General features: G+C 49.3%; 1 protein-coding gene across 1 annotated transcript in view; it reads left to right on the forward strand.

Annotated features, from left to right (window-relative positions):
• Nucleotides 1–17355, forward strand: part of CACNA1H (calcium voltage-gated channel subunit alpha1 H) — a 126933-nt gene extending 109578 nt beyond the window's left edge. Inside the window, exons 28-33 of the mRNA XM_055709680.1 lie at nucleotides 1813–1891; nucleotides 3929–4050; nucleotides 4554–4892; nucleotides 10326–10509; nucleotides 13603–13781; nucleotides 14359–17355. Of these exons, the coding sequence (XP_055565655.1) occupies nucleotides 1813–1891; nucleotides 3929–4050; nucleotides 4554–4892; nucleotides 10326–10509; nucleotides 13603–13781; nucleotides 14359–15525 (2070 nt within the window). The 3' untranslated portion in view covers nucleotides 15526–17355. The remainder of the gene's footprint in view (nucleotides 1–1812; nucleotides 1892–3928; nucleotides 4051–4553; nucleotides 4893–10325; nucleotides 10510–13602; nucleotides 13782–14358) is intronic.
• Nucleotides 17356–20007: the final 2652 nt, after the last annotated feature.

Consider the following 20007-nt stretch of genomic DNA (forward strand, 5'->3'; position numbering starts at 1 on the left):
AATAGCAGTAAAATATTTAGCAGTAAAATATTCAGCTTATAGGCTTCTTTGAAAAAAATCCAGCACCCTCTTCTGCAGTGCTACAACATCAGGTTTTAATATACACTCAACCTAGAAAACTTTTTTCTTTCCCTTTATTTGCTCATTTGCCTCCCCAGCAGTGTATGTGGGTGCATTTGCACATATGCCTGTTTTCTCGTGTTTTCTAATTTGCAGTCAATCTGCAGAGTGCCTTCTAATGTCTTACAAACCATCAGTGGTCTAGCAGACAGGAGTTAGGGAAGCACTATTCCAGAAGACAGTACATGCAGGTGAAATAATCCAGACCAGCCATCCACATCACTGTATTATCTATATTACTCCCTGGAGTATGGTAATAATGTTAGTGGAATTGTAAAGCTCTACGTGTAGTAGCCAGTTTAGGCGTTACAGCAATTACAGTCTCCACTGGCTGATTTGACTATTCCCATTTCTTTAATACAAAAAAAAACCCTACTTCATAAGTGATAGCTCTGTTAATTTTTATGGTAACAGGTATCATACTGATAACCTTTCTAATGAAATTAAGTTGCATGGTCAAAATACCCAATATTTATACATAAATATATATATATATATATATATATATATATATAAAATAGGCTGCACTGCCTAGAGAAGAAAGCTCTCTCAGACTGAAGAGTTCGCTAGAAGATACCTTGGGGATCATGAATCTCTCAGCCTGACTGCCTGAATCACCACCTAGTTCATTTTTATGATGCTTGTGACACCATGTCTAACTGGAGAACTCAACTGCTCCATCTCCATTACAAGCTGATAGACACGAGGCATTTAAAAGTAGCAGGAAAGGTAAATGTCACCAGAGTTAGTTGCAGGTAAAATGCAGGCGGTTAGCTGGTCAGGTTACTCTGCCCTTCATGATCTTTGCCTGAATCACAAAAAAATCTGCTCTTTGAGATGGTTTAAAGGTTTAGACCCCATGTAGTGATTGACTGCAGTACATTTAAGTGTAATGCCATTGTTATTAAGAACCTTTGTTCTCCCTTTAGCATCCTTGCGCTTCTATTACATCCCCTTCAGCCACCTTGCAGCGCATGTTAATACCTAATAGTAGCACATCGCACAGTGTTTGAACTGCAAGGTGCCTGCATTTGAGTGTTTGTATATAGAATAAGGCTTTTCTTTTGAGACACCGGAAGCTAAAATTCAAGTAGTTGTTGAGAAATATCTGTAAAGTGGCAAGGCTAGGAGAGCTTTACATCTTACTGGAGCATATGTTCCTTTTCTGAAAGCCCTTCAGGCCAGCGACACCTTTGAAAACCAGGCAATTCCTCTTGTGGCTTGAGACATGTCTTGTTAGTGTCACATCTTGACACCCTCAGCCTTCGTGCTCAGAGTCTCAAACCTGGCAAACAGAAGGGAAAGGCCCTTAAAACTCAAACCAGAGGAGCAGGTCACTTAAACTACCATTGCACTGAAGTGCAGTGCTAAGTGCCGCTGGGGCTACAGCTACAGGTTGGCCAAATTAGAGATGAAGGCAGCATCCCGGGTGAGTGGAAGGGTGATGGGAGAGGCACCAGCCACAGAGACTGCTTTGCACGTTGAAGTATCTGCTCCTTCCCCCACATGGGAGACTTCTCTGAATCTATTAAAGCAGAACTGTGAAAGGGGACCAGAGTGATGGAAGCCAGGGGAGATGATGATCAGCCTCTGGCCACCAGTCTCTCTTTTAATTGTGTTTAAAATGTTATGGAGCAATTTAATTCATGACCTCAATTTGCCTGACCCTTGTTCTGCTTTCTCCTTGTGTAGGTAGGGAACCTTGGCCTACTTTTTATGCTCCTGTTTTTTATCTATGCTGCCCTGGGAGTGGAATTGTTTGGCAAGCTAGGTGAGTAATGTGCCTGACACAATTTATTTCATCCGGTTGGTGTTTATTTGATATCTAGCTGTTTCCTTTCTTCTTTTTATCATTCCTGGGCCTTCCTTAGCTCCACAGCTCACGGTCTCAAGATTAAGGTTTTCCCTTGATCTCAGGGTCACGGATGACACATGAGGATGTAATACTGTAGAGGAACTATTTACTGTTTAAATATAATTGTCCAACATGGCTGTGTTAACAAAGATGGAAGTTTGCTCCTTAAGACAGAACATGAGTCTGCAAAGCTGGATGGTAGTCAGATTTGTGCTGGAGAGGTGCCACCATAAACATGTCCCTCCTCGGAGCTTCTACCACACTCCATTAGTTTTCTGCACTTGGCTAACATTGCTCTTCCAGCTGCCCAAGTCTTGTCTGTCCATTCGTCTCAGCATCACCTTCCTCTTTCTGCATAACTCAGGAAGCATCCACTGGTTCCTGATTGTCCAGCATCATTTATTCCTCTGGCTTGAGGATACTGCAGAGCTGATCATGCATGTGTCCATGGCTAAGAAAAAAAAATAATCAGGTGGAGTTAGAGAGAAAACACTATAGCACTATCTTGCCCAGCTTAGCCAGGCCAAAGCAGTCACTGCCTTTGAACATGCTGTTCAGAGGAGATGTGTCTGCCTCCTCAATGTCTGCATCCCAATTAAGGCTTCAAGAGCATCAGAAGGGCCCTTCCTCTGCGGTGGTTTTATGGCTGTCATTAATCCCCTTTATGAGTCCAGCCCTCTGCTTGGATTACAAATGCCTGAAAGCAGAATATTTCTTTCAACCAAAGAAAAATTGTTTTTCAGTCTCCAACAAATTCTGGAAAAAAATTAGTTCTGCATCCACCCTAAATGAAATACTGTGGGGTTTATATTACATATCTAGATATATAGCTATGTATTTGTTCAGCCACAAAGGTGGAAAATGTTTTATTCATAGAGGCACGTTCTGCTGCTCTGAATCCTTTTTGGGTTTCTACGCACACACCTTGCCGATGCCAGCCCTCAGGTAACCACAGCATGTGGTCAGAGACTGGGAAAGCCCTGATCTTGTCTGGGACAAGCTGCAGGTGGTCAGCACACTGCTTCCCATCCTGATTTAACTGGGAAATACTTTCACTTCTTTTTCTCGATCACTGCAAGTCCATGTCAGCCACAAGAACCATCAGCCCTCGCTCTCTCAAGACTGGTCATTTGTAGGATTTTTTTGCTTTTGTGCTTTTCCTTCCTATTTGCCTCTGAAATAAGTACCTACTAGTGAAATGCCCTAGCAAGAGACATTGCTGCCTGTGGTAATGAATATTTAATGAGCCTGTGTTTTATGGAAAGAGGGATATCTCATATGTTCTATTTACATTCATTAGTATATTAATTCTCAGGGGGAAAATGTCAAATTGCTCCACTTTATCTCAGTGAAATATCCCTCATGGTAAATGTACCCTGTAAAAAATAATCAAGGCAAGGACATAATCAAGAAGCTAATAGACAAAGGATAATGTAGAGCAGTATTTGTTGAGACAGCCCAGCAAGTCTCCTTCTTTCCACCTCCTTTTTGATCTCTTTGTGTGGGCTCTGCTTGTTGGGGTAAAGTCAAGAGAATCACAAAAATGCTGGTGGAAGAGGCTTCTGGAGGCCCCCACCCAGCCTCCTCCCACTCAATGCCACATCACTAACTCAGAGTAGCAGCGGCTTTGTCTAGACAAATCTTGAAAACTTTGAACAACAGAGCTCCCCTGCCCCTCAGGTGGCCTGTCCCAGGGCCATTGGGCCCTCCAGATGAAAATGATTTTCCTAATGTCCCGCTTGGACCCCCGAAGCCACGGTGTCTTTCTGTCCTTTATATCATCTGCCTCCACTGAGAAGCTGCAGGCCACCACGAGATCACCAGTGAGCGGCCCTCCCTGAGGCCATGTATCAGTGTGACATAGCTCAGGGTCTCACCACCAGGTCTGGGGGGCTGCTCTGAACAAAGGTAAATGTGGCTTCATTGACATGCTTCTGCCTTTCTCTCCTGCAGACTGCAGTGAAGAAAACCCTTGCGAAGGTCTGAGCCGGCATGCAACTTTCACCAACTTTGGCATGGCCTTTCTCACCCTTTTCAGGGTGTCAACAGGGGACAACTGGAATGGTATCATGAAGGTGTGTGCAATCTCTGTCTGGGTACTTTCTTCTCTCTGTAGATATACAGATACAACTTTCAAACAAATTTAGGCAACTCTTGTGTGAAAACAAAAAAGGTTTCCCTTTAAAACATCAAAGTTAAACTTTCCCATTTAAAAGCCAAATGTATTTTCAAGTGATAATTTGTCCTAAGTCTCACCCGACCTGAAACTTCATTCTTTTTAATGTATATATAATACGTTGTGAAAATTATGCCTGTTCTTGTGGCTGAGAGGAGTAACCATGTAGTCTGTGTCCTGTGCCTTTGGGATGTAACAGGATCCTCCTCTTCACAGATGATGGGATGCATGGTGTCCACATTTTTTTCTACTCATTTCAGTTGTGCCTACAAGCTGTTGTGTCCAGGATATGTTAGTGGATGCTTTTCAGCCCTTGGCAGATTATCTTTGATGTTTCTGTATTTGGAGCCCAAGTAGAGCCCCTGACCTTATAAATCCCTTACCTCTCCCATTCTGTTGCAGGACACTCTCCGGGAATGCACTCGGGAAGACAAGCACTGCCTCAGTTACCTGCCTGTTATCTCTCCTGTCTACTTCGTCACCTTCGTCCTCATTGCACAGTTTGTCCTAGTCAACGTGGTGGTGGCAGTGCTGATGAAGCACTTGGAGGAAAGCAACAAGGAAGCCAAGGAGGATGCTGAGATGGATGCTGAGATTGAGTTGGAGATGTCCAGAGGAGCAACCACCTCAGCCACCAGTGGGAGCCGAGGAGGTGCAGTGGCCCCGGAGAGCAGACCACCCTACAGAAGTCAGGAGACCATGAAGTCAGAGTCAGCGGTGCAGATAAAGCACCAAGCCCTGGTAACAGTTCACACAAAGCATCTGCTTTTCTTGTGCTTGGGGTAGGCAGGGGATGGTTCTCACCAGTCACTGCTGTCTGATCATCAGGCAGTCAGATCCTGAGTGACACAGAGCCAAAGAGGTAGGAGACGAGGCAGCGTGGGAGGAAGGCAGCTTTCCTGGGTCCCCCTACGGCAGAGATGTCACCACCACCTCCGCATCTTGAGTCATCTCAGGAGGGCTCCCTGAGGTGCAAGGCTGCTTGAAATGCATTCGCCAGGGCTGATGCTGTCCTGACCATTGTTCTGGGGGAGGGCAGGAAGTCCATCTCTTGCCATTTCCAGTTCATTCAAAGGTCATGAATTTTAAATTAAAAACCGTAATAGCCACAGTCCCTGTCCTGCTCTCCCAGCCAACACATGGGTCCTTGTCATTTTAGCATGGGCAGCAGCACCGGCGAGCAATCTCATAAAGCCCGTAATGACGGCACTGTCAACCCTGACACATACTGCAAAGGATGGCATAATTCCCTTCACACAGGTGCAGATGCACTGCTCAGGTTCTTTTTAATCCCACTTTGGGATTTCCAGAGGACCCTCAAGCAAACGGTGATGTGCAGCTCAGGAGGGTATGTCTGGCGCTGGTGTAAGCATGCAGCTTCCCACTGGCTCATGCTCTGCTTAGGGCACGGCTGACACGGACCCTGGGGATTCTCAGAGCCCCTCAGCAAGAAACTGGAGGTTCCTGGGTTGATTTTCTAAACATAAACACTGCCTGGTCTCTGATGTCTATTAGTTCTGTAGAGAAATAGGGCAATCAGAAGTCGGGGGGAAGGAGAGGTGTGAGATAATTGTCTCATTCCATGTCAGCAGCATACGATTCAGAGTGAATATGAAATTGCTTTGTCACCATGATTGCAAATAAATCTACCACAAAATCAATGGGGGATTCGAGACTAAATTACATTAAATTAGATTTTTGTAGAATCTATCAGACACTATTAAGTAAAAAGAAATTTAGTTACACGGCAATGGGGAATTCACTATTTGAATGTAGTTCCTAACAGACGTTTCTGCAGGAAAATGCACCATAAACACCCAGGTTGCTTTTCTTATTGTGTGAAGAGAGGGCACATCCTTTCACGTAGGCTGTGTTTGCAAACTGAGTTAATTTCCATTGGGTTTTTCTCATCTTTCATTACCTCCGAGCCCATCAGGAGCTGTGTAGAGTCTCCTCTTAGCCCTAGAAACTGCAGGGTGAGAGGTGATGCTCCCCAGAGGGAGAACAGCCTGAGCAGGGAGCTGGCCACAGATTTCCCCCTGCAGATGAGGTTGTTCAAATGCAGGTGAAGATTTGCAAGCCACAGCTCCGCCAGCCCTGCACAGCAGAGAGGCACTGGGGGGCGGGGGGGGGGGGGGGGGGGGGGGGCGGGGCTGGGTTGTGGCAATGCCCTCACTCACCCCTCAGACACCCAGGCTGTTCCAGGCAGGCATGGGTGGCTGGCAGCTCGGTCCTGTGCTCCCTGCTAGCTGCATTGAGGATGTTAAATACATAGGGCCCTGTATGACTCATCCTGCTACTTATGGTGGCATGGACACCCTGGAAGGTGTTGCAATATCTGCTACATTTTCTTGCCATTTATGACAATTTTGGCAGCCCACAGTTTTGGCAGCCCATTTGCTTTGCTTTTCCTTCCTCCTCTGGATGAATGGAGCAACTAGGAAATGCCACAGGGCAAACATGTTCGAGTGTTAAGACCCAGCCTTGCTCTGCTACTGATGCTTTTTATCTCCCCAATTTGAAGGAGGTGCTGAGCTGTGAGAATGTGTCTTTAGCCATCCCAGACTCAGACATGCTGGAGGGGGCAGAGACTCCCATCATGGAAATCCCGTCCTTCTGCTCTGTTTCCCAACATGTCCTGACACCTTCCCACAAAACCCCAGGCCACAAGGCTGAGGTGAATGACATCGTGCCGTTGTTTCTGCATTGTGGCATTGTGTTTTGGTGCTGTGCAACTAGTGGTGGTGTCTGAATTGTCCTAAACCTGTCGCTTCACAGCCACAACAGTTGTTTCCATCCTCTGTCCTGTAAGAACTTGTTTATGATACAGTATTGAGGAAACAAAGGCCTAAGCAGATCAATACATTAGGCTTTCAGCTAGCACCAGAGCTGTGGATTCAGGAGATGCTCTGGGGACATCACCCAGCAGACAAGAAGGGCTGTAGCCCCCTCTGCTCCGTCCCTCCCGATCACACCACAAACTGGTGCCCAGCTCGCATTGCATAAGGATATTGCACAGTTTGCCCCGCTGCAGCACAGTACCCTCCTTGGGGTGAATGAGCTCCAGATGTGGACACAGTGGGCGTGAGAAACATGCAAGCCTCGGTCCGTGATGAAGATGCACATTGACTGTGATGGGGAGCACATCTGCTGTCATCAGAGGACTTGCAGGGGCCACCCAGAATTAATCTGCTTTAGGCTTGGGCCATCTTCCCCTTCATTACCTGACCTCTGTCATGACTATCAAGGCACCTTCTAGTGGCAGGTATCTCACAGCGTCTCCAAGCAAATTCTGGGCTCAGATTAAGGTCTTGATGACCATGTGGTTTTCCTTGTGCAAGATGAGTGATATGAAAGTATAATCCTCAAGGAAGTCCACAGCTCTGCAGGGTGCCCGTTGGCTTGGCCACCTGGAAGCTGCAGAGGCTCAGAGGGAGATCGCAGGGAAGGCATCTTTCAGGGACAGGCAAAATTTCCAACTTTGTAAATACAACTGCAAGGGGTCCTGGGTTTCTGCTGGCAGAGCTGAGAGCTTGTTACCTCTACAGGGACCAACAGCATGACCCTGACTGCCACCAGAGCTGGCCTGTGCCGGGGTGCCAGCATCAGCAGGCACAGGCAGGGAGTTACACCTGCCCTTGTTCTGCCTCTGCCTTCCCCACCGCAGATGCTGTGAGAAATGGCTAAGCTCGCTCACAGTGCTGAAGACACACATCTTCAGAAAGGGATCAGGAGGAGTCCTTCATCTGGGAATTTTGCCCATGGCTTGTTTGTAGGCTGTTGGCTCCAGGCCTCTGAGAAGTTACAGTGTTCCCTCTTCCACAGCATCCTGCCAGTCACCTTTGCTTACAGAGGATCTTCTGGCTGTTTAATCACCCAGGAAGGGTCATGTCCTGTGGAGGTATTTGCAGGATTATTTCTTCTTGAGCTCCCTCTGCACCAGAGCAAAATCAGAGCTTGAACAGACTATTGATTCCCAGACACAAGAGGAAGGAGTTAGGCTCAAACGATTAAAGGTGCTCAACTGAGCCTCTGAGCTGCATCACCAAGACTGTCGGCAGTCAGTTTATTGCCTTTCTACTTGGCCTGAGAGGGGTCCCATGGTGAGCAGGGTCCCACCTTGCACATCTCTACCAGATGCCTGGGACCCTCCCAAGCCCCCAGGGTGCCTGCAGGCAGGGTTCACCATGTGCAGTCCCAGCAGCACTGGTCCAGGTTGGGCTTTCATGGATTTTGAAGGAGCCACATTGATTTCCAGGGCATGGGATCAGGCTCCCAAGTGAGCGAGGTGTTTCCCATTAAAGAGGAGGAGCAGCAGTGGCATTGGTGGGGTGTCTCCAAACCTTCCTAGCTGTTGAGAGCAGCTCACCAGGTGTGAGCCAACGAGCTTCCTGGCCATGTTTCATATTTCAAATACTTATTGCAGTAGCTTTGAAGCCATTTGAAATGTGCCCACATCCTTAACTCTACTGGATCTCAATAGCTGAAACCTTAAACATTGCAGTTGTTAATGTCAAGAAGGGATTTCTGTTCATTTGTGCCAGCCAGACACAACCAATGCAAGATGCTGTAAAGATGAACTGTTACTAGACACTGTGATCGTTCTGTTAGCCTACTGAGCAAGTGGAGCAAGACCTTTTCTCTCTGTGTGGCACCCGGGTGTTAACAATTGCCCACCTGCCTTCAGCTCAGGTGTTGTGATGCTGATAGAGCTTATTAGTTGTAATGGCCAGAGGCCAACTGGCACAGCCACCCTGCTGGTGCATTAATATATCAGACGAGAGACCTGGGTTGCACCTGGAAGGCTGCTGGGCAAGGCAGCAGGCAGCGCTGGACGCCAAATACCTGCAAATAACCGCTGCTGATCCTCCCACCATCTTCTCAGCCAAGCTCAACAGGGTAAAAGCATCAAGCAATTTGTCTCAGGATGTGTCTCTTTAGGAATCTGAGGAAATAAAGAGCCAGAACTACATGGAAAAAACAGATTTAACCAGATCCTTGGTGACCTCCAAACTATCCAGTGAGGGATCTCCGGCTCAGATTTTGCTAGCAGAGAGGGAAAAAAGCCCAGCAGAGCAAAGCAAAATACATTTAATTTAAGACATGCAGCTGGGAAAATGTTTTCAATCAGTCACTGGAAGGCTGACGTTAAAGGAAAACCAGAGCGATTAGTCGTACTTTAGATAACAGGGTAAATTGTGAGGGGAATGTGTCTGGGACCAAAACCTCGGGGCCAGGAGCCAGGCTGCAGGTCCTGTTCCAAGGGCTCCCCGTCCCCCAACACTTGGCCAAGTCATGGCACTGCCTCTCACAGCTGCTCCGTCAGCACCACAGAGACATTGTTTGAGCCCCTAAAGCTTCCTAAGACGCCAGGATAAATCTGCTGTGAGGTGCCTGAAGTGACAAGGGCCTCGGAGAAGCAGTGAGAGGTCAAGTTTAAGGTTGATGTGCTCTGTCCAGGTATTTCTAACCAGACCCATTTCACAGTGAGAGCAAACACAGAGAAATCCCTTTTCAACCCCCAAACAGCACCACATTCGCGCTGCCATGGTGTCGCCTTCTGCCCTCTGCCGTGGGGCTGTCTTCTTCTGGGCTCAGTGGTGCCCAAAATGCTCCCCGTTGTAGGAGAGAGGCAGCAGGGTTTGCAGTGGTGTTAATGTCCATGTTTAAATGTCTGCCTGTATGTGTGTTTTGGGGAGATAAAACAGGAATTTCCAGAAACACTTGGTACCCCTGGTCAGTGTGGCCGAGGACTGGCCAGTTTTGCCCATCTGTCCCAGGGTAGCTTTGAGGAGACGGGCATCCCCACCCAGGCCAGGCTGAAAGCATCCCTGGGAAAATCCGAGGGGAATGGTGTGAGGAATGCTGGTTTTCTCATGTGTTTAGAGGGTGGGCCCCATTTTCCTGGACCTTACTTTTTCTCTGCAGTGTCCAAGAATCGGCTTAGTGGTGGGTCATTGATGCCTCATTTTACTCCAGCCGCAACTCGAGCTCTACTCAGCTAGCACAGCACAGCTCTGGTATCCCGTTGCAGTCACCAGGGCTGCAGACTCTGTAAGATGCCAAGAGGAACATCTGCATACAGTTTTAAAAGAAAAAGCAGATGAGGAGATCGCTGTAAATTCACCACTGAGATGCTGAATGACCCCATCTCCCTGTCTCCTTGCCTTGCAGGGCGGCGCAGCCTCTCTGAGGCCCCAGGACTCTCAAAACCTGCTGACAGTCCGCAAGATCTCTGTTTCCCGCATGCACTCCTTGCCCAACGACAGCTACATGTTCCGGCCTGTGATGCCAGCGAAAGCCCCTTTTCCCCTCCACAAGGTGGAGATGGAAACGTATCCCTGCAAATCCCAAAGAGGTACTGCTCATGGAGTTTTCCCTTCCTTCTCCTAGCTGAAACCATGAGGCGGCAGGTACGCGTGGTGGTTAGATGGGGAGTAAGCAACCCGTGCCAAACACGGGCTGAACCAGGGCTTGCTTCGATTCGGTACTGTCAGCACGACTGCAGTTTCCCACACGCTGCCCAGTTGTGTGTTTTCATCACATCACTGCTTTTTTTCAGCAGAAAAAGCTGGGGGGTCAGGTGTTTGACTGGGGAGAAGTGGGGTTCCTGAGCCATGGAGGGTAGAGGACAGGCTGTTATCTGAGGAAAAGGGTACAAGCTGAAGTAAGCGATCAGCCCTGACATCATAACTACGAACCAATAAAATCAGCATGAATCTGGGCCAGGGTCGGTATTACTTTCTGACAGAGCTCCTTTACAGCTATTGTTTCAGGCAGTCTTCAGTCTCAGAGCGGTATCTTTTTAGCACGGTACTTTGAGTTCAAAGATGCAGGAGTTTCTTTGGGAGCATAAAGATTAGCAACCACTTTCCAGTGCCCCCCTAGCCTGGCCTTATAATGAATCTTTGCAGAGACCCCGCAGTCAGGGAATCACAAGCTACACAGAGCCTGTGAGTATACATTTACCCGACTGCATCCAAATACATTTCCCCTAAAATGCCTTTCTAGCACCTCCACCTCTTTTGTTGTGTGCATTGGCTTGAAGGGGAAATCAATAAGAAAGAATCTGCCTCCCTAAAAGCACATGTGCTTCTTGAGCAGCTCCCAAGAACTTACCAGCCTGGTTTCCTTTGATGCAACGTTGTTTGAAATGTAAGAACTGCTTGGACAGATGAGTAGTGGGTTTGCAAACCCTGGTGGGGCTGGCAAGATCTGCTCTGATTTCCTTGGATGAAGTAACTCTGTATTTGTTCAAACTCTCTGGACACCAGTTAATGTTCTCTGCTCAGTATTTATTATTATTTCACCTGCAAATTCTTTGCTAAGCAAAGAAAACAGAGGTTGGGTTTCATGGCCGGACTACTGGGGATGGTTTTCATCTCTGTAGTGGGTGTAAATCAGGATTTATACCAGTATAAAACTGCTGTGATGTTGGCAGGGGTGGGTAGAACTGATGAAGAACTTTCTCATGTTTCCCAAATTTCTCCCCAAGAGCACCTGAGTGATGGATACGTCAGGGGCTTGCTTTTTCCCTGGTCTGGGACATGCACCCAACCAGTGTCACCAGGGCTGTGCTACTCCTGAGCTGACCAAACTGCGATTTAAGTCACAGTCCCATAAGTTATGTGCAAGTAAAACTGAGCACGTAGAGACTCACATTAGCATCTGTGTTTCACCGACTTCTCAGCGTCAGTTAAGGATGTCTGGTCTTCTCCCAGTACTTCGGTGACAACACAGTGAAAATATTGTGAGATGACCAGATACTGTGTTGTTTTGGTCTTAGATGCTTCCTGATTTACTAGAAAAACAGGAGAAAAAATATACAAATCCAGAGATATTCAGTGTTCCCGAGTATGCAGTTTAGAGGGGTTTTTGGTTTCCTATATGAGAACTAGATGGAAAGTTTTCAACAAAAGGGAATTCCAACTAAGGACAGGGAGGAGAGCATAGGGGTTTGATTTTATGACCATGTTTGTGACAGATTTTATGACAAAGTTTTTCTACATCATAAAAAACATTTTGTAAAGCCTGGATTAGCACATGAACAGCACAGACTCACTCTGAAATTCTGGCTGTAGGAGAGCCCAAAAAAGAACTAGGGAGAAGTGGGGTGGGGTGGGAGTGGGAAGCTTGCTACGCTGCTCTTTCTGTGGTGTTCTGGAGAAAAGCTCCAAAAGAAAAATGATTAAACACTAACTTTTCTTTCTTCCCAACAACAAATCTCTTCTGAAATGCAACTGCAATCTGTCTGGATGGCTTTTGTCATAGGTTCAAGTTCCCTGACCTCTGGGCGAGATCTCTTGAAGTGATGGATAGCTGTGTTTTTAACATGGAGCAGCAATGTAGAAACAGACGTTGGGTTTCAAGCTAATGAGGACAATAAATCCTGCAGCCAAAAAAATAAAAAAGCAAACGATCTTTCAAACAACACAGAACTGCAGTAAAGCAGCACCACAAAGGGGCTGGGGAGGAGGGATTGCCTTTAGACTCAGCCAGGGGACCGGGAGCCTTCAGGAGGAGAGCGATTCCTGCCTGATACATGAGCTCAGGGACTGTCAAAGCACTCGTAGCGGTCTCCATGCTGCTGATCAGACCCCATTCAGCCAACGTCTGCCTCGTGGACAGGCAGTGCTGGTGGTGTTTGGGCTGTAGTGAACAGGAAAACTGCCCTGGTCATGCCAGCAGTGTCCGTACACCGCGGTGTCGGTACAGCAGGGTGCCCACTGGCCGTACAAGGAGGTAGGTTTGACTTTGAAGTCGAGCTCCGGAGCCTCCCAGGGAGCTAAGCAGCGCTGCTCTTGCCTCCGTTTGGCGGAGCAACGCAAGGTTGCAAGCCCTTCGCTGGCAGCACTGCAGAAACAAACCCAGGTGTCCTGACTCAGGCGATCCAGCACAGCCACCAGACTTAAGTCCCTGATCCGCGTTCTCCAAACAGGCAACATCCTTTTACAAATCCTCCCAATGCGATGTTACAGGAAGGTGGCAATAGCAGGGTTTCAAATGCAACCCCACCTCCTGCCCTTCATTTGCTGCCACGTGGTCCTGGTGGTCACCATCCACCCTGAGTGTACAGCGGCTGCAGGAGGAGGTTCCTGTCACCTGAAACAGAAAATAGAGGTTATGAGCATAAAGTTTGTAACAGTCGATATCCTGGAGCAGGCAGAGCCAGACGCAACACTGCTGAGTTGCAGAGACTTCATCTGCAACCTCCTTGCCATCCCTGAGGAGATATGGCCTGGTATTCAGAGCAGGAGACAGGACAAGGGACACCTGGTTTTTAATCCTGGCACTGCCCAAGGCTTATGCTGAGGCTTGGGATTTCCACCAGACTAGACAAGCATTTCCTTTCTCCTCCTGTGTTTGCTGCCTCCTGGAGTCTGTGGGCACCCTCAGACCTCCACAGCCCCCCGCCAGTGGTGGTGCTGACTGCTCTCTCTCTGTTTCCCAGGATCCATCACCTCCATCCGCTCCCAGCCTGTGGGAACGTGTTCCTCTCTGAGAGTCCCAACGGAGTCCCTCCAGCTGGCAGTCCGTTCCCCCAACCATGAAGGCCGCCATCGCTGGAAGATCCTTCCCCCACATGTCACACCTCGATCTCCTACTCTTAACAAGCTGCTGTGCAGACAGGTGAGCAGCCAAGAGCCTGCAGAGGTGAACTCGTCTGGTCACCTGGGTCTTTCCCTTCTTTCCCAGTCCCCTCTTGGGTTTCTTTACTTGGAGCTTTAGAACAAAACTTTTAACACACTCCAGTCTCAGCAAGTGACACACAGGGGAAAGCCCTTTTTACCTACTTTCGTCTTTGTGGATGTGCTATTCTATGAAAGCCTAGCTAAAGCATAGAGAGAAGGCACCCAATTCAGTTTTTCCGGTGCTGTGGGAAGCCTGCAGCCAGCACTGCACTGTGTCACTTTAGGCAGGTTACACTGACTCAAGAGGTGGTGCTAGAGCAAGAGCAAGATGGTGCAGAAAGAGCTGGCAGGTACAACCCCTGTACACGTAGCTCTGGGTCTGCTGGCTGGCAAAGCCTCATGCACGGGAGGAGGGTTTGCCAGCAGCTGGCACGATGGAGCAGGGATAGGGTAGGTGCAGGGTGCGTTAGACCCACCAACCATTCTGCCACGTGCCATGTTTCATCGCTGGAAGTGCCGCTGGCCCAGCAGATCCCCAGGCTCTCACCCTCTCTCCCTCTCTCCTTACCTTCCAGGAGGCCGTTCAAACAGATTCTGTGGATGGGCAGGCTCTGGACTGCAAGGACAGCTTGAAAGCAGAGCCTGGAGAGATGTTACCATCAGCAAAGCAGCCCCAGAGCACCTTCACCACCAGCCCACTCCATCCCACAGCTGCCTCCCCTCCATGCTCCCCCCCATCCTCACCACATCGGCACCCCAGCACACTCACACAGAAGCACAGCTGCGGCCACCACGGCATCCCCAGCCAGCCGGCCAGCCCCAGCAGCAGCCCTCCCAGCCCTGAGGGCTGCCTCTTCGAGTCCTCTGACCTGGCTGACGAGGAGGTTTGCCACATCAACAGCTCGGCCAAAGACTGGGGAGGGGAGCACTCAGACACTGGGAGCCGCTCGACTTCGCCGTTCATCTCCCCGGCCCCATCGCCAGTGTCCCTCAAGAACTGCAGCACAACCAGCCTCTCTGGGGGCATCACCAAGGAGAAGGACTTGAAGAAGTTTTACAGCGTCGATACGAAGGGCTTCCTCAACAAGCCCAGCTGGGCAGACGACCAAAGGCGACACTCCATCGAGATCTGCCCCTCCATGAGCGATGGGGACTGTAGCTTTGAGGACCCCGCTGAGGAAAAGCAGCGGTCCCCTGCCCACATCCAGACGGAGTCCGAGTATATCCACGGAGCCCGGAGGAAGAAGAAGATGAGCCCGCCCTGCATTTCTATAGATCCTCCCATGGAGGACGACAGCGGGGCGGCCTCGCGCACCAAACCCTCCGAGAACAGCATGCTGCGGCGAAGGACCCCATCCTGCGAGTTCCCGGCTTACAGAGAGTCCCTGGAGCTCATGGAGAGCCAGCCCGGGGAGTCGGCCTCCAAAGCAGAGCGCCGGGGCCAGCCGCCGTGCCGCGGGGAGCACCTGGCCATCCCCAAGTTCTCATTCGAGCAGTTGGACGGCAGCTCCTTGAGCAGCCTCTCGGATCTCCTGGACAGCGGCCAGTCCACGCCGGCCTCCGTGGACTCCCGGCCAGACCCCGCCGCCTCCGAACTGAAAAAGCCAGATCACTTAAAAACTCAGTGGAGCAACACCGAGAAAAGCAAAGAGCTCCTGGGCATGGCCAAGAGCCCCCTCCAGAAGCAGGACTTGGTCCCCGTGACTGTTGCAACAGAAGAAGACATAGATGACCCAGTATAGCTTTCTGGGAGGGGGGAGCGGGGGGGTCTCAAGGGCTTGACACCAATGTGGGTTTCCAAACCGAAGGGACCGAGTGGCCACGCGTACGTGGGTGGCTGCTCTCGGTTTTTTTCCTTTCTCGCAGCCACTTGTTCTTAAGCGCTGTGGAGGTTTGCAAAAAAACACACACACACACACACAAAAAACAAAAAACAACACCACACAACGAAAAGAAAAAAAAACAATTAAAAAGAAAAAGAAACTAAACAAACGGCTGGACGAAACGCTGACGGGTTTCGGGGTGGGGGGAGCAGATTTGCAAAGCGGTTCAGGGGTTTCTTTTCTAAAGGGACCTTCCCTTTAGAATCGGTGGAGCCGATTCAGGGGGTGGCTTCGTTCCTCCCACCCCACTCCGTGGCCTCAATCACATTGATTCAGGTTTGAGGTGGTGGCGGCTGGGATTTGGGGGATTCTCTTTGGGTTTTGTTGTTTTGTTGGTTTTGTTTTTTTAAAGATGCTCAACTTTTAACAAGGCACCTTTTAGAGATGTCACATTACACGGGAGTGCCCAGGAGATGGGAGCTGTACATTGTCTGTATATCAGCAGTTATATAAATAGAAATAATGTATTTGTGAGATACAAAACAAGGAAAAAAAGACAAAAAAAAATATACCCACAAAAACTCTCTCTTCATAATGCACATATTTTTATAGAGAAACGATACTGGTTTTTGCATTACATGTGACTCCGCAACTGGGTGGTGTTTCCTTGGGTTTTATGTGGAACTAATTATTACGGCCATTCATTTTCCAAATGTTTCTCTTCTTTCTTTGCTTTCATTTTTTTCCTCTTCTTCCCTCCACCATCATCCCACCAGCTTCTTTTCACGGTTGATGCTTTCAATGTCTGATTTTTCTTTTGTACTTCAGAGGTTTTCCTAACTACAGAAAAAAAAAACCAAATCACTACTGAATTGTAGCCAGTGCAATAATAAGTTATTCATTCTTCTTGTCTGTACAACTGTCCTGTTGCTTTTTTCTTCCTTTTTTTAACTGAAATTCAGGTTACATGTCGCAATAATCTGAAATGACCTGCACAAACATGGTTTCTTGTGTTACAAAGAAAAAAAAAGACCAAAAAAAGGAAAAAAGTTAAATTTACAGAGAGATTAAAAAAACAAATAAATAGTAAATTATTTAAGAAATGTATTTTGTTTACTGCAGTTCAAAGTAAATTATTGATACAGTATGTAAAGGTATGAAGAGCTGTCTTAGGTGATGTTCTTTGTGAGCATTTCAACTAACGATTTGTCCTCCTCGTAGCAGAACGCCCTCGGAGCCTCGGCGGTAGCCGTATCCTTCCCATTTGCGCTTTTTCTGTTGGTCTTCCCCCTGCACCCCCTGCACCCACACACAGACGCGTTCGCCTCCCAAGGCCCTTCGGTGCCAGCTCCAGCTGAGAAGCCTCTAGAGGAATTCAGGTCACCTGTTAACTCCACTTTTTATTATTATTATTTTTTATTTTCAGTTTTGGGGTTGATATTTCAGGTTTTTTTAGCCTCCAGTCCCTGCTCCCTCCCCACCCCTCATCCAGACCCTCTCACCGTGGGACAGCTTTGCCGTGGAAAGCTGATGTTAAATAAGAGCAGCAGCAAGGCCGCGCCATCAGCCTGAGCATTGGGCAGCGGCCACAAAAAGACGTACAGGGGGAAAAAAAAAAAAAACAATAATTTTTGTTTGGTTCGTTCCATGCCGCCTCATATTTATGCATTCACATATATCTTCTGTTATTTATGCATTCATTACTCAAAAGGAAATGTATCTTGTTTCACATGTATTAAACTGTATAAACTGGAAGCGTGGCCTGACTTTGTGCCGCAGGGCGGGCTGAGGCAGGATGCCGAGCCCTGCTCCAGCGCATCGCATCCAGCTGAGGGTCCCATCCTGCCTCCAGAGCTCAGCATCCCCTGAAGCCTCTTTTCTAGATGCGGCCGTTGGGGCATCGGGCCCTGAGCCTGAGCCATCCCCTTCCCGCTGCGCCTGGAGCTGGTCCCACCTCCCGCTCGGCTCCGACACTCAGCGAATCCCTCGCCCGGCGCAAGAGCCTCCATATGTCAAGCGAGTGGCTTCGTGCTGGCTGCCTGCGAGCACCTGTGCCGTTGCAATTAAGAATCATTTAGGATTATTGTAAATAATTATCCTGTCTCAGTGGGATAGCAAGGAATTCCAGAAAAGCACCATAAAAGTAATTATTAATCGCGCTTTGGAGATGATGGCAAACTCCTTTTGTTGCAGTTTAAGCAGCAGACTGGAAAGGAGGAGAATCCTCCGGGCTGAATCCTGCCTGGAGGCACGTGGGATGCCCTGGCGCATCCCTCGGCTGCACTGCGCAGCTGCTGGTGGTGTTACTGCTGGAATTCTTTGGCTTTGCTGGGAAAGGCAGCGTCCCCCATGCCCAAATCCCCCCTCAGAGCTGAAGGAAAAGCCGCTTGCTGCAGGGCGGGTGGCCACCGATAGTGACTCCCTGCGCAGGGATGGAGAGCTGGTTTGCAGGACACGTCAGAAGGGCTTGAGGCCACGGCAGGGTGTCAGGGATAGTTCAGAGGTTTTGCTCCAGTAGCCCCTGGTCCTGGCTCTGCGCCAGCCCCAGGCCATGGGCCAGCACCATGTGTGAGGTGGCCAAATACTGGGGGCAGCGGGATCCAGGTACCAAAGCCTTGATTTTGCAGCAGGAACCGCAGCTTGGGAGTGCACTAAATGAGGCTCCAGCAGACTAAAAAGTAGCCAAGGGTTTTTTTTATTTTATGCTAGCAGAAATGTAAAGGGAGGAAAAGAAGAGGCTCCCTCTGCCTGTCACCTGGCCAGGATCAGGATGGGACGGGACACACAGCACCTGCACCACTGTGGCAGGAGCCCAGCACAGCTGCAGCCGGAGACATAGGAGAAACCCGTGGAGACCACCCAAAATACACAGTGAGTGCTGGGGGTGGGGGTTATGTTATGAACCGTCTCCTTTGTAAAGAGGTTATTTGTCAAAAGCAACATGTTCCATGGAGTAGGAGCTTTGGAAAAAAACTGCCACCAGGAAGGGGGTTTATTACGTTGGGAATAAACCGTGGCCAAGTCCCGGCCAGAGGAGTGCTGGCCCAGCACAGCCCCGGGATGCCGTGGGCAACCATAGGAAAGTCAGGCAGCAATTCCAGGGGAGCTGCCCCACTACCAGGGGGAGCAGAGGAGGGAAAGCCTCTTATTTTTCTTAAATTTCAATTATAAAACGTTTTTGTATATATAAAAAAAGGAACAACTTTAGAAGGCATTTGTACCTGTCTGCTTTGGAGCAGGGACAAAAGGGAAAGAGCCTTTTCCCATCTTCCCAAATTCCCGGGGGTCTGAGGCACCGCCGAAGGGTGGGAGCTGCATCCACAATCCAGCTTCAGCAGACGGCTGAGCCATGGGAATGGCAGTGCTGTCCCACATCATGGGAGCAGTGTCACTCCAAATCGAGTCTCTCTGCCACTTGTCACCTTCCCAACTAGGGGTTTCCAGCCAAGGAAGGAAAAATCCAATCTGAGGCAGGAACCTCTGCTGTTAGAAGCTTTTTTGGCAAAGCTGTGCTTTATTAGGCTAAAAATAAGCCTAAATCAGACCATTTAATTACAAGCAGGAGCATGAAGCACGGGGGACTGGAAAAAGGCTTTCCTTGCCCATGGTTACAGCTTGCGGTAGCTTCAGGAGCACTGTGGTTGGGCTGCTCTGGGAATCATCCCTTTCCCGGGACACCTCCTGGGATCCCACAGGTAAAAACCCAGGAATGCAACACGTCAGACCCATGACATGGTTGGCCCAGGCTGACAGCATGGAGAGGCCACACCATGGGTCTTTACTGGCCCAATCCACACCACGACGACAGCGCCGCTCTTGGGTACCAAATGCATCGGCTAAGGGGCATCAGCAGAGCAAAATAGCCTTTTCCTTTCCTTATTTGTGACCTCGGTCAAAGCACAGGCAGCTTGCCAAGACTGGAATATGGCCTCCATCCCACAACGACGCTCCTGCAAGGTGTGGGGCATCCAGACACCACCCATACGCCAGGCACAAGTGTCAGCTGGGAATTGCAGGTTCAGAGCTGCTTCAAGCCACAAGGAGAAGGAATTGAATGGGCTCTGCTGCCTCTGCCCAACTGGAGAGGCTCACCGCCTCCCGGGGACCTGGCCTCCCACCGCAGCTGCCTGCGGGACACAGCCATCCCCCGAGATGACACTGCAGCTGTGACATCTGGATCAGGTACCCACCAAGACATCCCCAGGGTCTGGGGACATGGATCAGGCTCTTGGAAAAGCGGAAGGACAAGGCAGGAGCCTGGTACTGAGAGCAAGGTGGGTTTTGTAGTTTGCTGGGTGCAAAACCCTGCTGGTAAAGAAGATGCTGACGGGGATGCAGCTGCGCCTCTGGCGCGAGGGCACAGGTCCTTACCGTGTGTCAGACCCCGGGGAACCCGTTCAC

This window comes from Falco cherrug, chromosome 4, assembly GCF_023634085.1.
Source record: "Falco cherrug isolate bFalChe1 chromosome 4, bFalChe1.pri, whole genome shotgun sequence".
Lineage (NCBI taxonomy): Eukaryota > Metazoa > Chordata > Aves > Falconiformes > Falconidae > Falco > Falco cherrug.